The sequence below is a fragment of the Epinephelus lanceolatus genome, chromosome 21, assembly GCF_041903045.1.
Source record: "Epinephelus lanceolatus isolate andai-2023 chromosome 21, ASM4190304v1, whole genome shotgun sequence".
NCBI classification, from domain to species: domain Eukaryota; kingdom Metazoa; phylum Chordata; class Actinopteri; order Perciformes; family Serranidae; genus Epinephelus; species Epinephelus lanceolatus.
Genome location: NC_135754.1, coordinates 13,220,236 through 13,232,812, shown reverse-complemented (window position 1 = coordinate 13,232,812; position 12,577 = coordinate 13,220,236). Strand labels below are relative to the sequence as shown.

General features: G+C 40.0%; 1 protein-coding gene across 1 annotated transcript; it reads right to left on the bottom strand.

Annotated features, from left to right (window-relative positions):
• Positions 1-394: 394 nt before the first annotated feature.
• Positions 395-9,572, bottom strand: josd1 (Josephin domain containing 1). The gene is made up of 5 exons (XM_033611945.2): positions 9,393-9,572; positions 7,898-8,819; positions 7,681-7,809; positions 5,865-6,059; positions 395-3,733 (listed from the first exon to the last, which is right to left on the bottom strand). The coding sequence occupies exons 2-5, from the start codon at positions 8,260-8,262 to the stop codon at positions 3,634-3,636; spliced, it is 789 nt and encodes a 262-aa protein (XP_033467836.2). The 5' UTR covers positions 8,263-8,819; positions 9,393-9,572; the 3' UTR covers positions 395-3,633.
• Between the last annotated feature and the right edge of the window lie 3,005 nt (positions 9,573-12,577).

Below are 12,577 nucleotides of genomic sequence, written 5' to 3'. Positions count from 1 at the left end.
ATTACTCTCCGCTACTGACCAAAACATTGCCAGCCAGGTAAAGAAAATAGAGGAAAAAGTCTGCTTTGTAATTTATGGAGCCCCTCATGTCCCAAAATGTGATATTTCTTTAATGTTGTGTGCACAAATTATTATCTTGCACGCTGAAGATAACAACTTTTGTCTTGGGCACACAACTAATTATCATATTACCCTATTATCTCGAAACAAGGTCACAACTTGTGTGTACAAGATAATAACACAAGATGATTAGACTACTTTTGCGCACAAGATAATTAACTTGTGTGCACAAAGTAAATTACATCATCTTTCAGGACATTAGGGGCTCCACAGTAACTCAACATCGACCCTTTCAGAGTAAATAACCCACAAAATACACCCACACTGTAACTTATACATAAAGTGCCATTATAAGCATTTTATTTCTATGCAAAATCAAAATAAAAATACAGTGACAATCAGGATTCCTTTAGTAGGAGGGGCTGAATGGATTGTCATGGCAAAAAAAGTACATGTTGATGCAACTGTGAAACACTAGTAATGATGTGATTGGGTCCAAAAGTCTCAGCAAATTAGTGACAACCTCTCTGATGTTTCAATGCAGCTTCACTTAGATATATTACGACATTAAAGGTCCACAGACTGGGCTGGAATCAAAGAGTGTCATTCCAAAAATAAGACATGCCGTTGAAAAAACATGTGATCGCGTCTTTATAAAACCATACTATCTCAAACACTTGTAAATAACATAAAGCCCTTGGCTGCAAAAAAGTGAAAACATTATATTTAATGAGCTTCAGCTGTCTCTCCTTGATATTTACGATAAATTGGTGCTTTGGAATAAATCTCCTGAAATGGCATCAAACTGCACAGCCCCTCTTAATCTTTCAGAGCAACAAATATTCTTTTCATGTAAACAAGTTAAGGCTGATATTGTCGTTAAGAGACAATATGTATAATATTAACAGTTTCTCTTAAGCTCGTAGATTTGAAAGCTACAAACAGTGGAATCTCTCATAAGGCTTGTTTCACAATAATCAACGGCAGCACACGTCTGGCTGGACATGTGCTCACTAACCAGCCTGTCAACTTTCACTTTTCTTTCCACATCTTCTACATCACTCTCTAACCCAGGCACGCTGTTCTCCATCTCCCCTCCCTCCATTTTCTCAAAACTGACAACTTCCCTTTGCGCAAGCATCCACCAAATCCTTCCTCAGACTGAACCCTCGCACATTAGAGACCCCCTCCTGGCTATATATGACCTGATGGGACAATCTGTGATGTCCTCTCAGAGCTGTGTTTGGCAGGTTTGACTAAAGATATTTAAGAAGAGAAGGAGGAGGAGGAGGCCTGCATCAGCTAAGCTCCTGTGCTACAGAGGGCTGCTGTGGTGGTGATCCTTTGGATCGTGAAAGGAAAATAACATTAAAAAATGAATAAGTATCTTCCCTTGTGGTGTATCCTTAGTTTGTCATCTGCCTGTGTGGTGTCATTTTACCATGTGCAAGAGATTATTATGGCTCTAACTAAGCAAGAGTGGAAGATATGGACAAACAATATTTCTTTATACTGATGTAATGGTTTGTAACAATTACTTATATTAATAATTATTTGGTGTATTGAGGACAATCTAAACGCAGATCTCTTACTTGCTTGTTCTGGAGCTTTTGACCTTATTATACAGTCCTCATCAGCAGATAAAATGCACTCAGTTGCCACAGAACCATTTACTAGAAAGCAGGGCTGCAATTAATGCTTATTTAATAAGCGATTAATCTGCCAATTCAGTTTCCAAGTAATCATTTGGTCGATAAAATGGCAGAAAATTGTGATAAATGTACATCACAACTCCTCAGAACCAAGGTTTTTCATATTTAAATTGCTCATAAATCATCACTTATGACCCACCAGAAGTGTGTACAATGATATTATTACTTCCTTCTTATTGTCTGTGTCTGAGACGTGTATGGGTGTGGATGCTCACAGCGCTCAGTGGGTGAGTAGCCACCCTACAGACACAGCACCAAAAAATAAACCCCGAAAATATAGCAAGACTAAATGCTAAACAATAGTGAATGGGAGGTTGGCGTTTACTTTCACTTGAGCATATTTACAAACAATAACTGACAATTGCTTAAAGGTAGAGTAGGCGATTCTGGAGAAAGAAAGTTGATTGTTGAGTCTCATTCGTAGGTCGTCAAACGGTGACTCTTTGTGTTGGTAGTTTGATCCGAATACCAACCCAAAGCGTCGCTAATTGACAACCTGAAACTCAGACTCCGCAATCAAGTTTCTTTCTCCAGAATCACCTACTCTACCTTTAAACTATTAATAGATAACCAAAACTGTCAGCAATTTTCTGTCGCTCAACTACTTCGTTAATCAATAACCATTTTAGCACTACAAGAAAGTTTTAATATCGACATTTCATGGGCAACTGAGTCAATTCAATCTGCTGATGAGGACCATGTGGTGCAGTCGAAAGCTCCACAACAGACTTGTACGAAGACCTTGAGTTGGGGTTGTTGTGGTGAGTGTTTTTTTCAAAGCCAAAAATGAACTGTCATGCTGATAATGTGCACGTTACACAGAGTATGGCCAATTCCTGTACTTTTGTTGAGTCTGATTTTATCAATAATTTGGACAACTGGTTTTCTTACCACCTTAACTCGATAATTCTACAGTATAATACTACTAAAAGATGATAACTGTTAGTATTGCATTTTTTCCTCGTTGACAAGCACTCCTCATCACTATAAAGTAACGATTTGAACATGAATAATCACAAAAAACTGGATGAATGGTGCTGTTACTTCCTTGGTAGGAAACTGAGGCAAACATCCACTAGAGGGAGTGCTTGGCCTGGGTGTTGCATTGCTTTGTTGCGTATAAAACTGTTGTGTCGGCACAGCCTCGGTACAGTGTAGGCTCAGACTGTGCCAGAGGCGTTTGGGAAGTGGATGAAATACAAAGTTGGCAACGTGATAATTGACCTGTGATATATGGAAAAGGGGCTGAGAGGAGAAGTGAGATGGAGTCACACTGAGGCAAGAAAAGGGCACGCTTTGGTGAAAGTGAAGGACCGAGGATACGGATGGACGGGAGGGGGACATTCTCGACGTGAAGGGAGAGACAGGAACACAAAGACACATCAGTGAACATCATGACAGAAGCAGGGAGGATCACTGTGGGAGACAGCAGATCAACACAGCATTTTTCATAAAGCCTGAAATCCCATGACTTTGGAAACTTCAACGGTAAAAAGAAAAAAAAAAAAATCAACGGATCAAAACCGACATTGAAAAATAGTCAATATATATAAAAACACGAGAATAGCAGAAACAGAATAATAACGTTTTATAAGTCTTAAGTGTGTCGTGAGTAAAGGACTGTGATTCTTTGATTCTCCCTGTAAAGTGTTTGCTTCCTTCATTGCTCTGCATCCTCTCAGATTAAGAGTCCAGCAATGGCTGTGTAAACAAAACCCAATAAAGGGGGGAAAATTACATCTGCAAGTGTGCATCCATGTGATTGGCTGTGCACGACTTTACTTCCTCTCCCGTTTGTCCTGTGATTGGCCCGTTGGCCCAGCTGGAGTTGTGATCCCTTAGCTTAGGAGGTGTTAAACCGTTAGCCATCAGACCGCCATGTTTGGTGTGCCTCCACTTCCTCTGAGACGACCAATAAGAGTTCACAGTTCTTCCCTCGCAGCTGCTGGCGGAGAAACTTCCTGGGATGTTGGAAAACAGGACAGCCACAGTTATAATGATGAAAAGCAAAGATTTATTTTATAACAATTGGTATAAAACCTGTCAATACACAGGGTCAAGATTTTAAAGAGTAGGCCTGCTTTGAAGCTTCCAGTTCTTTTTTTGGCCACTTGGGGGCAGTAAAAATTAGGAGTGGGAATCACAGGAGGCCCCATGATACAATATTATCATGATACGTAAGTCATCAAACGATATTATTGCCATTTTTAATGTGTAGGGATATGCTGAGTATTGCGATAACATACGTTGTGATAGATTGCAATCACGGAAAACTTTGTTAACATCTGTTTTATCTATTAAGATAAAGTTTCAGTCTGTTTATCTCACTTTAATCCATTTTATTGCGGCAAATCCTAACTAGTGGACAGAAAAAGATATAAAGTTTAACATTATAGTAAGCTACTAAAAGTTTAATTTGTATTTGTGATATTAATCATTTATATATATATATATATATATATATATATATATATATATATATATATATATATATATATATATAAAAGATACCTGGAGTACGTGTATTGATACAATATTGCCACACAAAAATATACGTGATACTATACCAAACCGATTTTTCTCCTGACCTCTAGCAAAAACACATTAACATACAGTCACTTCCAAAGTTGTTGTTGTAAGCACGTTGGCAAATAGTTGCCTATTTATACCTTCATCAGAAACTCATTTGGAGTGAGTCATGTTGGCTACCTGATCAATGTAAGGCCAATATTTACACTCCTTTTAGCGCTGTTTTGGTCTCAACCAACCCCTGAGGGAAATGTCTTGCTCATTAGCTGTTAAACGCTCCCATGCTCATAAGCTGGTCGCTAACTTTGTCAGTCAGGCAGGTAGCATATAGTGGGTTAATAAGAGCTTTATTGCTGACAACAGCTGCTTGCTGCTACTGGAAACAAAATTAATCAAGAGTGGAGTTTGCACGCCACGAAACCGAAGAAATTAGTTAAATGATGCTACAATGCTCCGTAGAGCTGAGAGGATCTGTCTCATGATAATTCTCTGTGGGTTTGTCACAATGAGTGACCCCTTGCACATTACACATTTGATCCATCGTTTACTATAATTTTGACTGAAGCAGCCTTAAAGGAACAGTTCAACATTTTGGGAAATATGCTTGTTTCCTTTGTCAAGACTAAAATGAGAAAATTGACACCTCTCTTATATCTGTAATGTAAATATGAAGCTACTGCCAGCAGCCAGTAAAATTAGCATTGCATATTTTCATATAAGCATATGTGTATTTCCCAAAGCTGTCCTGCTGCTAAAAAAAGAAGAACAAAACAAAACAATTTTATGATCTGCTCTCCTTTTCCGTATAATCAGCGCTGTAATGACTAATTGGTGCTGGAGTGCCTACTGTGAATGCAATCTCTACATTTCCTGCAGCTACTTCACAGTAGAGCTGCAACTTTTAATCGCTTAGTTGACAACTGGTAAATTAACCTCCAACTCATTGGATAATAGATTAATCGATCTGAGAAATAAAAAACAACAAACAAACATTTCAAAATTACTGATTCCAGCTTCTATAATGTGAATATTTTCTGGTTTCTTTACTCATGTATGAATATCTTTGAGCTGTGAACACAACAACATATTTGAGGACATCATCTTGGACTTTGGGAAACACTGATTGATGATTTATCTTTTATTTGACGTTTTACAGACCAAACAACTGATTGATTAACTGATAAAATAATAAACAAATTAATGACAATGAAAATAATCACTGAAGCCCTACTATACAGTAAAAATCCATCCAACAAATTCAAGGCTTTTACTGTGAAACAGCTGCAGAAAGTGTTACTTGAGTCACAGAGGTTAGTGTCCGACTCACTATCAAGTTTCATGGCAATCTGGCCAATACTACAGTTGTTAAAAAATCTAACACTGGACCAAGGAGTTCGAAACAGACCAACATAATCATCCTCAGATCACCACCACTGTGGTGCTAGAAAACACCTCCTGCGTGTGAGAGATGAATCCACCATGGCACAATTATTCTACATCTCCGAACAATCATAGCCGCTATAGTAAGAACACACACCAACACACACATCCTGTCACTCTCACCTGAGCTCATCCGAGTTGCCGATGGGTTGGGGGCTGCGCAGCTTAGAGTCCAAGTTGTAGTACACTCCCCCTACCTCTCTGACGCCGATCCAGTGCTGGCGTTTGAGCGGCAGACGGAGAGGCCCCCAGCGCAGGTTGGATGGCACGTTCAGAATAAAGCCTGTCACGTTGGACAGCTCGATGCTGCCTACATCCCTGGAAGAAAGATAACTTATTATAATAGTAAATGCTGTATATATGTAATGCTGTGTGTTTAAATTGACCGTACAAGTGCTTTTGAAATTTTTTATCCCATCATGTACAAGTTGTTTAATCCTTGCATCACTGTCGATCATCTTCTCCAGCAGACTTTAGGTTTAGCAATAATTATATGAACTACTGCCAGCCTTTCAGTTCTGTATGAAATGAAGATAAACTTAATCTGGAAAGATCTGCAAGATAGTTATCATAAGGGGAAAGAATCACAAGGTCAGTCTGTGTGGGTACAGTGCCCATGATAGTGTTAGGAGCACAATGGCAGAAATTCGATACACAATATATCAAAAGAAATAATCTACAATACATCTTGACATTGATGTAGCTGGATATGAAAACAAACTAAAGCAGCAAATTGATTTTCAAACAGCAGGACTTGTCACTATATGTACTTACTGCACCCTGAAGTGCTTTAAATTTTTGCCAATTTCTATAAACTACAACGGTACCAAACTACATTGAGCTTTTATTTTTAAACAAATCAAATCTTAAACAGACAGTTTAAGGTTGAACTGACACTAAAAGATTCAGATTAAAATGTCTTCTCTAAGGCCTGACACACCTAGGCCTCAGATAGGCTTATCAAGACAACCTTTCACAATAATGTTCCCCGAATAATAAAAATACATTGGAACTCAGTGTTTCATAATTTGCTGCTACATCAATTATGTTTCCTTCCTTAATCAACATGTAGCTCTTTGCTTTTTGTCAAAATGATGTTGTAACTGTGTGGTGTAATAAGCAAACATGAGTGTTGTGAAAAGGATCACATTAATTTGGTAGTTAAATACATTAACAAGGTTGTCGTTTGGAAGCTGATTCAGAAATTGTGGCCATCAAAGTTCCCCATAAGCACTCAAATGCAACACAAAGGGAGTTACAAAAATAATCCCGTGTCACAGCTACATTACAAGCATAACTACTAGTATTTACAATGACAATAATGCAAAAGCTTTAATCACATGCCATGGGTTGAATCAATCAGCAACAGAGATAAGCACTTTTGTTTTTCTCGCTAGATTAAAAGAAGCTCTGATTTTGTTGCTGTTTGAGTCGAGACAGAGGAACAGGAATAAGGCTTGTCTGATAACATTATCGTTTCACTGATAAAGGCGAGTCTGTGGCCGCTGTTGTTCTCGACAGTCATGTAAGCCTGTTAATGAGGGAGGCCGGAATGCTGATAAAAGTGTCTTTAAGACTTTGTCAACTGATGGAACAGCTGACTAATCGCGGAGATCATTCAAGGCCCTGCTGATGAGGTGGCTGGGGTGCAGAGGAGGACACAGGGAGGCTCTTTACAACATTTAACAACAAGCATTTATGTCCGTTATGTTGTTACGTTCTGGGGTTTAAGTGGGTGCTCCTAAAGTGCAGATGTCAAAGATTTGTCTGACCCTGATATTGACTATTCGGGGAAACTACGAGGACGGTAATCAAAAGATATACTGCAACTACTCCAGAAGTTACTGACGTGAGCATTACTGTTCTTCGACTGCTTTATGTTTTGTAGTGCATGAAAAAAAGACAACAGAAATCAGTTTTTAGCACCAGCCATACATACCTTCTTTTATCCCACCAAACTGCCTCAAACCCTCGGGTCTGCAGGGCTGCCATAATGACATTTACATCATAGTTCCCATTTCCCAGCATGCTCTTCTTGTGAGGTGTCACCAGAGTGCTGGGAGAAAGCCTGCAACAAGTTGACAAGAGAGGTTAGATGACTGTTCACAGCATTTCATGTAATGTGATACTGTAGATAGGCAAATTAGCTTCTCTACCTCTGGTATATCTCCTGCAGGGTGTCTCTACTGAAGGCCGTCCCATCCTGGAAGACGTTGTTGAGCGCGTGCAGGGCGCACAGCTCCCTCCGCTGCTTCTCATGATAAATGGCCGGAGGTGTCGGAGATGGTTGAGGAGGCAGTGGAGGGGTTAGGGAGGAAGAGGAGGATGAGAGATCCTGTTGCTGCTGCTGCTGCTGCTGCTGAGAGTCCGTGGGATCCCTGCACCTCCGCTCCTCTGCTCCCACCACCACATCGCCTCCTCCTTTCTGCTTGCCGACCTTCCAGCGCATGCAGCCCAGCTCTTGCAGGCCGCCTCGCCCCTTCCCCTTCCACTCGCCGGCTGGATACGGAGCGCTTCCCATCCCTGACCATTCACCACCACCACCACCACTCCCACCGCTGCCGCCGCCACCTCCTCCAGCTCCGCCACTACCTCCACAGCTACTACTTTCAGGATGCTACATCAGCATCATGACAACCATTGCCATAGCAACCTCTCAGCCGCTTGGAAGAGAGGAGCTTGTGTGTGTCTCTGTGTATGGTCAAGGGGGAGGTGGGGGTTGCAAGGTAAATGAAGACCTGTGGCTGTGGCTGTTTAACACCTGCTCTCCCTAAATGATAGATGCGAAGAAAGGTCAACAGGAGGGAGGGAGGGGGGAAACTGGAACTCAAGGTGGGATCGCCAGCAAACAAAGATACTCCAGATGCGCCCGAATGAAAGATTACTCCTCCAGCAACACGGCAGCGGTGTCGTCAGTTGAACAGCCGCTGATTTCTGTATGTTTCCACTTCCTCCATCTTCTATGTGCGTTGACAGCTCTTTCCATCCAGTCACCAAGCCTATAGCTTTGCAGTTCTTTCCATCACCAGGCTGCTGACCGTGAAGCCTCACTTCCACTGGAACAGATACACTGAGTGCCTGAAAGATAGAAGGAAAAGCCATATTTTAATTATCTACTTCAGTTAATTTATAGTTTACTCATCTAAATATGGTCACAAGTTCCCACCACAAGTTGGCAGAGCCCAAAAGACATCTTCAAACAGCTGAACAGCAGCCACACAACTTAAAAAAAAAACACTTTAAAGCAAAGCTGTATTTGTTGTTAATGGAAATAAATAGCTGAGGTGACATTATAACCTGCTACAATCTCCTCTTGGTCAGCAGACCTCAAATTTGAGAAGAAGGTAAACATTTCCAGGAGCTTGGCGTGGATAGAGGAAGCAGCCTGTTCAGTAAGCTAGCAAAATATGACAACAGCCCCCAACAACACCACACACACACACACATTACAGAGCTTACAGTCCATTAAGGAGATATACCCGCTGTTATAATGTGAAACCACACATGTCCAGATGCAATTAATCCACCATAGTAACAGATATCTGGCGATAATCTTGTGACTGCTCTACGTGACTCCTGTGTCTACAGCAAACACAACCACAACGCTTCCTTTACGTCTTATATCTTCGTTTTCTCTCACCGACCACTTACCTGGCCGCTTCCTGACGCTGCTGTCCCAGCTGGAGTATCATAAACCGGTGTAAAAACTGAATCTGGTGTCCCCTGTGTCCCCAAAGGATCCTCAGTCCTTTGTCTTTGCCAATTTTTCCCTGCTTTGGCTCTCCCTCTCTCGCTCGCTGTCTCCCTCTCTGTCAGTGCAGACGCGGACATGCGCAGTAGCGTCTCTCTGGCTCCATGTTGCTGTCACCGCCTGCGTCAGTAGACAGTGGAGCAGTCCCTCCCCTGAGACTGCGAAACCACGGATTTTCCACTTTATTCTCACCGTGAGTGGACATGTATGTAAACAAACAACACAATACTACTCCATGCCCTGTTTGCTGCAGTTTTTCAACTCTGAGGCCAGGTGGAAGGAGTTCATGTGTGGTCAACTTTAGTTTCAGAGTGCTGAAAGCATAAAATGTTTATGAGTGTGACCAGTAGTACTTCCTATATTAACAATGGGTCACATCACTAAGAGTCAGTTGTAGTGACAACACACAAATAATTATTAACCAGCTCCACAATTTTGCTAAGATCTATGGAACTTTTTAGCCTCTTTTGTCTTATTGTTTTGGTTTTAAGTTGCAACTTTACTGTTTTGATTCACTCCTTTTTATTAAAAAAAAATTGCAATAAAGAAAAAGAAAAAAACATGTACAGGAACACATACACATCCAAAAGAGCTGCTGATATAACGTAAGACCAAAATGAACGATAAAAACAAAGGTGACAAAAAAAAAAAGATAATTTCCAACTTGTGGGTATGTTGTTGACAAAAACAAAAAAACAAAAGAAGTCAAAAAGAAACAAAATAAAGGAAGTCCACAAAGACTGACTATGCAAATATGTGTGTATCGTGTGTATTATTGGGATGCTGTGTGTTCAGGGGTGTAACTATAGACAGTGCAAACAGTGTGGTTGCGCTGGGGCCCTTAGGGTGGAAGGGCCTGACTGCCACCTGGAAATACAATCCATGTGGAAAGAACAACTCACATAAAATTAAAAATTGTGCGATTTTCTATATATGCCCTCAAAAACACAAGCCCATCCCCATCATGGTTTTCTGTTTTTGTAAAATAGTATCAATCCATAACAGACTTATATGCTTATAAACTATAAAAACTATTTAGTTAAACGAATAATTTCCTATTTTCTTTTGTAGTTTTTGACATACAGATATGTAATGTTGATTGCTGGGTTATTTGTATGTTGAGTGTCAAGTCTTTGTGTAATCATGTAATGAGATGTTACACTTTATAGTAACTAGTTTAGATGCAAAATCTCTCATGACTGACAAGCTGGGCACATCTGCAAGCAGATATAACATAAAAGCAGCAGTAAGACACACTGTTGGTAAAATACATGTCTAAATCTGTGTGTGTGTGTGTGTGCGTGCGTGTGTGTATGTGTGCTTCATAACACATTACTAGTAACGAAGCAACACCCGGGGCCCATCGTGACTACCATACACTGCTGTGTGTGTTATTATTATATTTATACAAATCTGCACAACATATATTACATACTCAAATTATATATATATATATATATACACACATACATAAACTTTTATTCCTTTTTGCATGTAAAGGAGAGGGAGAAAGAAGGGGATGAGAGAAAAGAAAAAGAAGACAGAAAATCATTCACTCCTAATGTAGGCTACAATATCTGCTTAACATGGCAGACAATGTTAGCAACTCCGTGGTGAATATTTAGCAGATAAAAGCCAGATATCTTTCAGTTGGTGGGTAAATATCGCAGGGGCGGAGCAGGGCGTGGCTTCTGGGGCTCCAGCCCTGAATTTCCTCTCAGAATCCCCGAATCTATGCTATTCCCTGAAGAAATGTGATATAATTGAGTAAAAGTTCTTCTTTTTGCCTTGATTCCAGTGTACTGAGGACTAAATTAACTTAATTAACATTCATTTTGTGGACTCTACTCCAGCACAGTACAACAAAAAAAGTTTCAAGATCAGTAATGTTGTTTCTGCAACAATTTTACCTCATTCTAAATGGCATGAGTCAAAATTATTTATCCTCAGTATTTGTGGTGTTACAGTTTCTGAATGATGAAGAAATCTGAAGAACAATTAGATTCAAAATCAGATGTAGGCTGATTTTTTTGGATGGGTTTTCCCCCCTTGGCAACCATCATGTTTTCCCCAGATGATGCAGGCTAGGCCGACAGACTTTTGGGCATTCTTTTATCTCAGATGCCTTACAAATAGTGCATATAGCTGACCCCACTGGCTTTGGGCTGAGCCCCGAATGTTTGCAACATCTGGCTCGGACCATGGAATTTTGGACCATCAGGTGTCCACAGACAACTCCAAGTAAATGTATTCACTCTGTGTCTGCTGAATGTGCAGGCAACTGTCTGCTGAAGTATTTGCAACAACAACTTAATAAAGTGGTAAGATTTCAATTTTGATGTCAATATTTCTGCAATATTTATAAATCACATCTTTTAAGATCACATCTTTAAGATTTGTAGACTTTGTGGCCTTCATTTCTTCTGTGATAGCCTTTCAATGTATTATCATTCCTTCATTGCTTCTTTATGTAGGCGAGTAGTTTTAATTGTGACTGGAGGAGAATCAAATTGCATGCTGTGCACAAGGGATTCTGAGGAAACAATAGATTCATACATTGAACATGGTGTGGAACTCAGAGGCTGCTACCAGGGTATACTTTAAATAATAAACACTGTTGATTTTCTTTTTCAGCCTACATTATTGTAACAATGTGATACAAAAAAATCGCCTCAGCCCATGGTTTGTTTGGTTACGCTGCACATGGCTACATAGAGTTGATTCTTGTACTGAGTTTTAGACATTTGAGAGTAGCTCAACATTTACTCAAAACTTTATTGACCTTGTATTTAGCTTTTTGGTGTGCAAACTCTTGAGAATGTGCAGAAAATCTAAAACAAAGAGAAGTAGCTAAAAAGCTGCAAATAACTGCAAAGTGTGGTTGTGTCTGCTTATTTGATTCAATGTCTATATAAAACATATTTCATTATACACAAGACTTTGGCTCTTTCTATCAATTAAACTGAATCCATCAAAGCTTTTAGGACCACCACCATCAGCCCTGCTTAACCCTATAATGCCCACAATAACAAGGATAATGTGGATACATTGTGAAAATGAATCTCTTTTCCTCAGTTGTGGCCTT

What these genes read in the sequence shown, in the direction of transcription:
- josd1 (XM_033611945.2), bottom strand. Translation starts at nt 8,262, where the DNA reads ATGGGAAGCGCTCCGTATCCAGCCGGCGAGTGGAAGGGGAAGGGGCGA. An exon ending in CTGCAGGAGATATACCAGAG is followed by an intron (nt 7,810 to 7,897) that starts GTAGAGAAGCTA and finishes AACTTGTTGCAG; the next exon opens with GCTTTCTCCCAGCACTCTGG. An exon ending in GTTTGGTGGGATAAAAGAAG is followed by an intron (nt 6,060 to 7,680) that starts GTATGTATGGCT and finishes TCTTTCTTCCAG; the next exon opens with GGATGTAGGCAGCATCGAGC.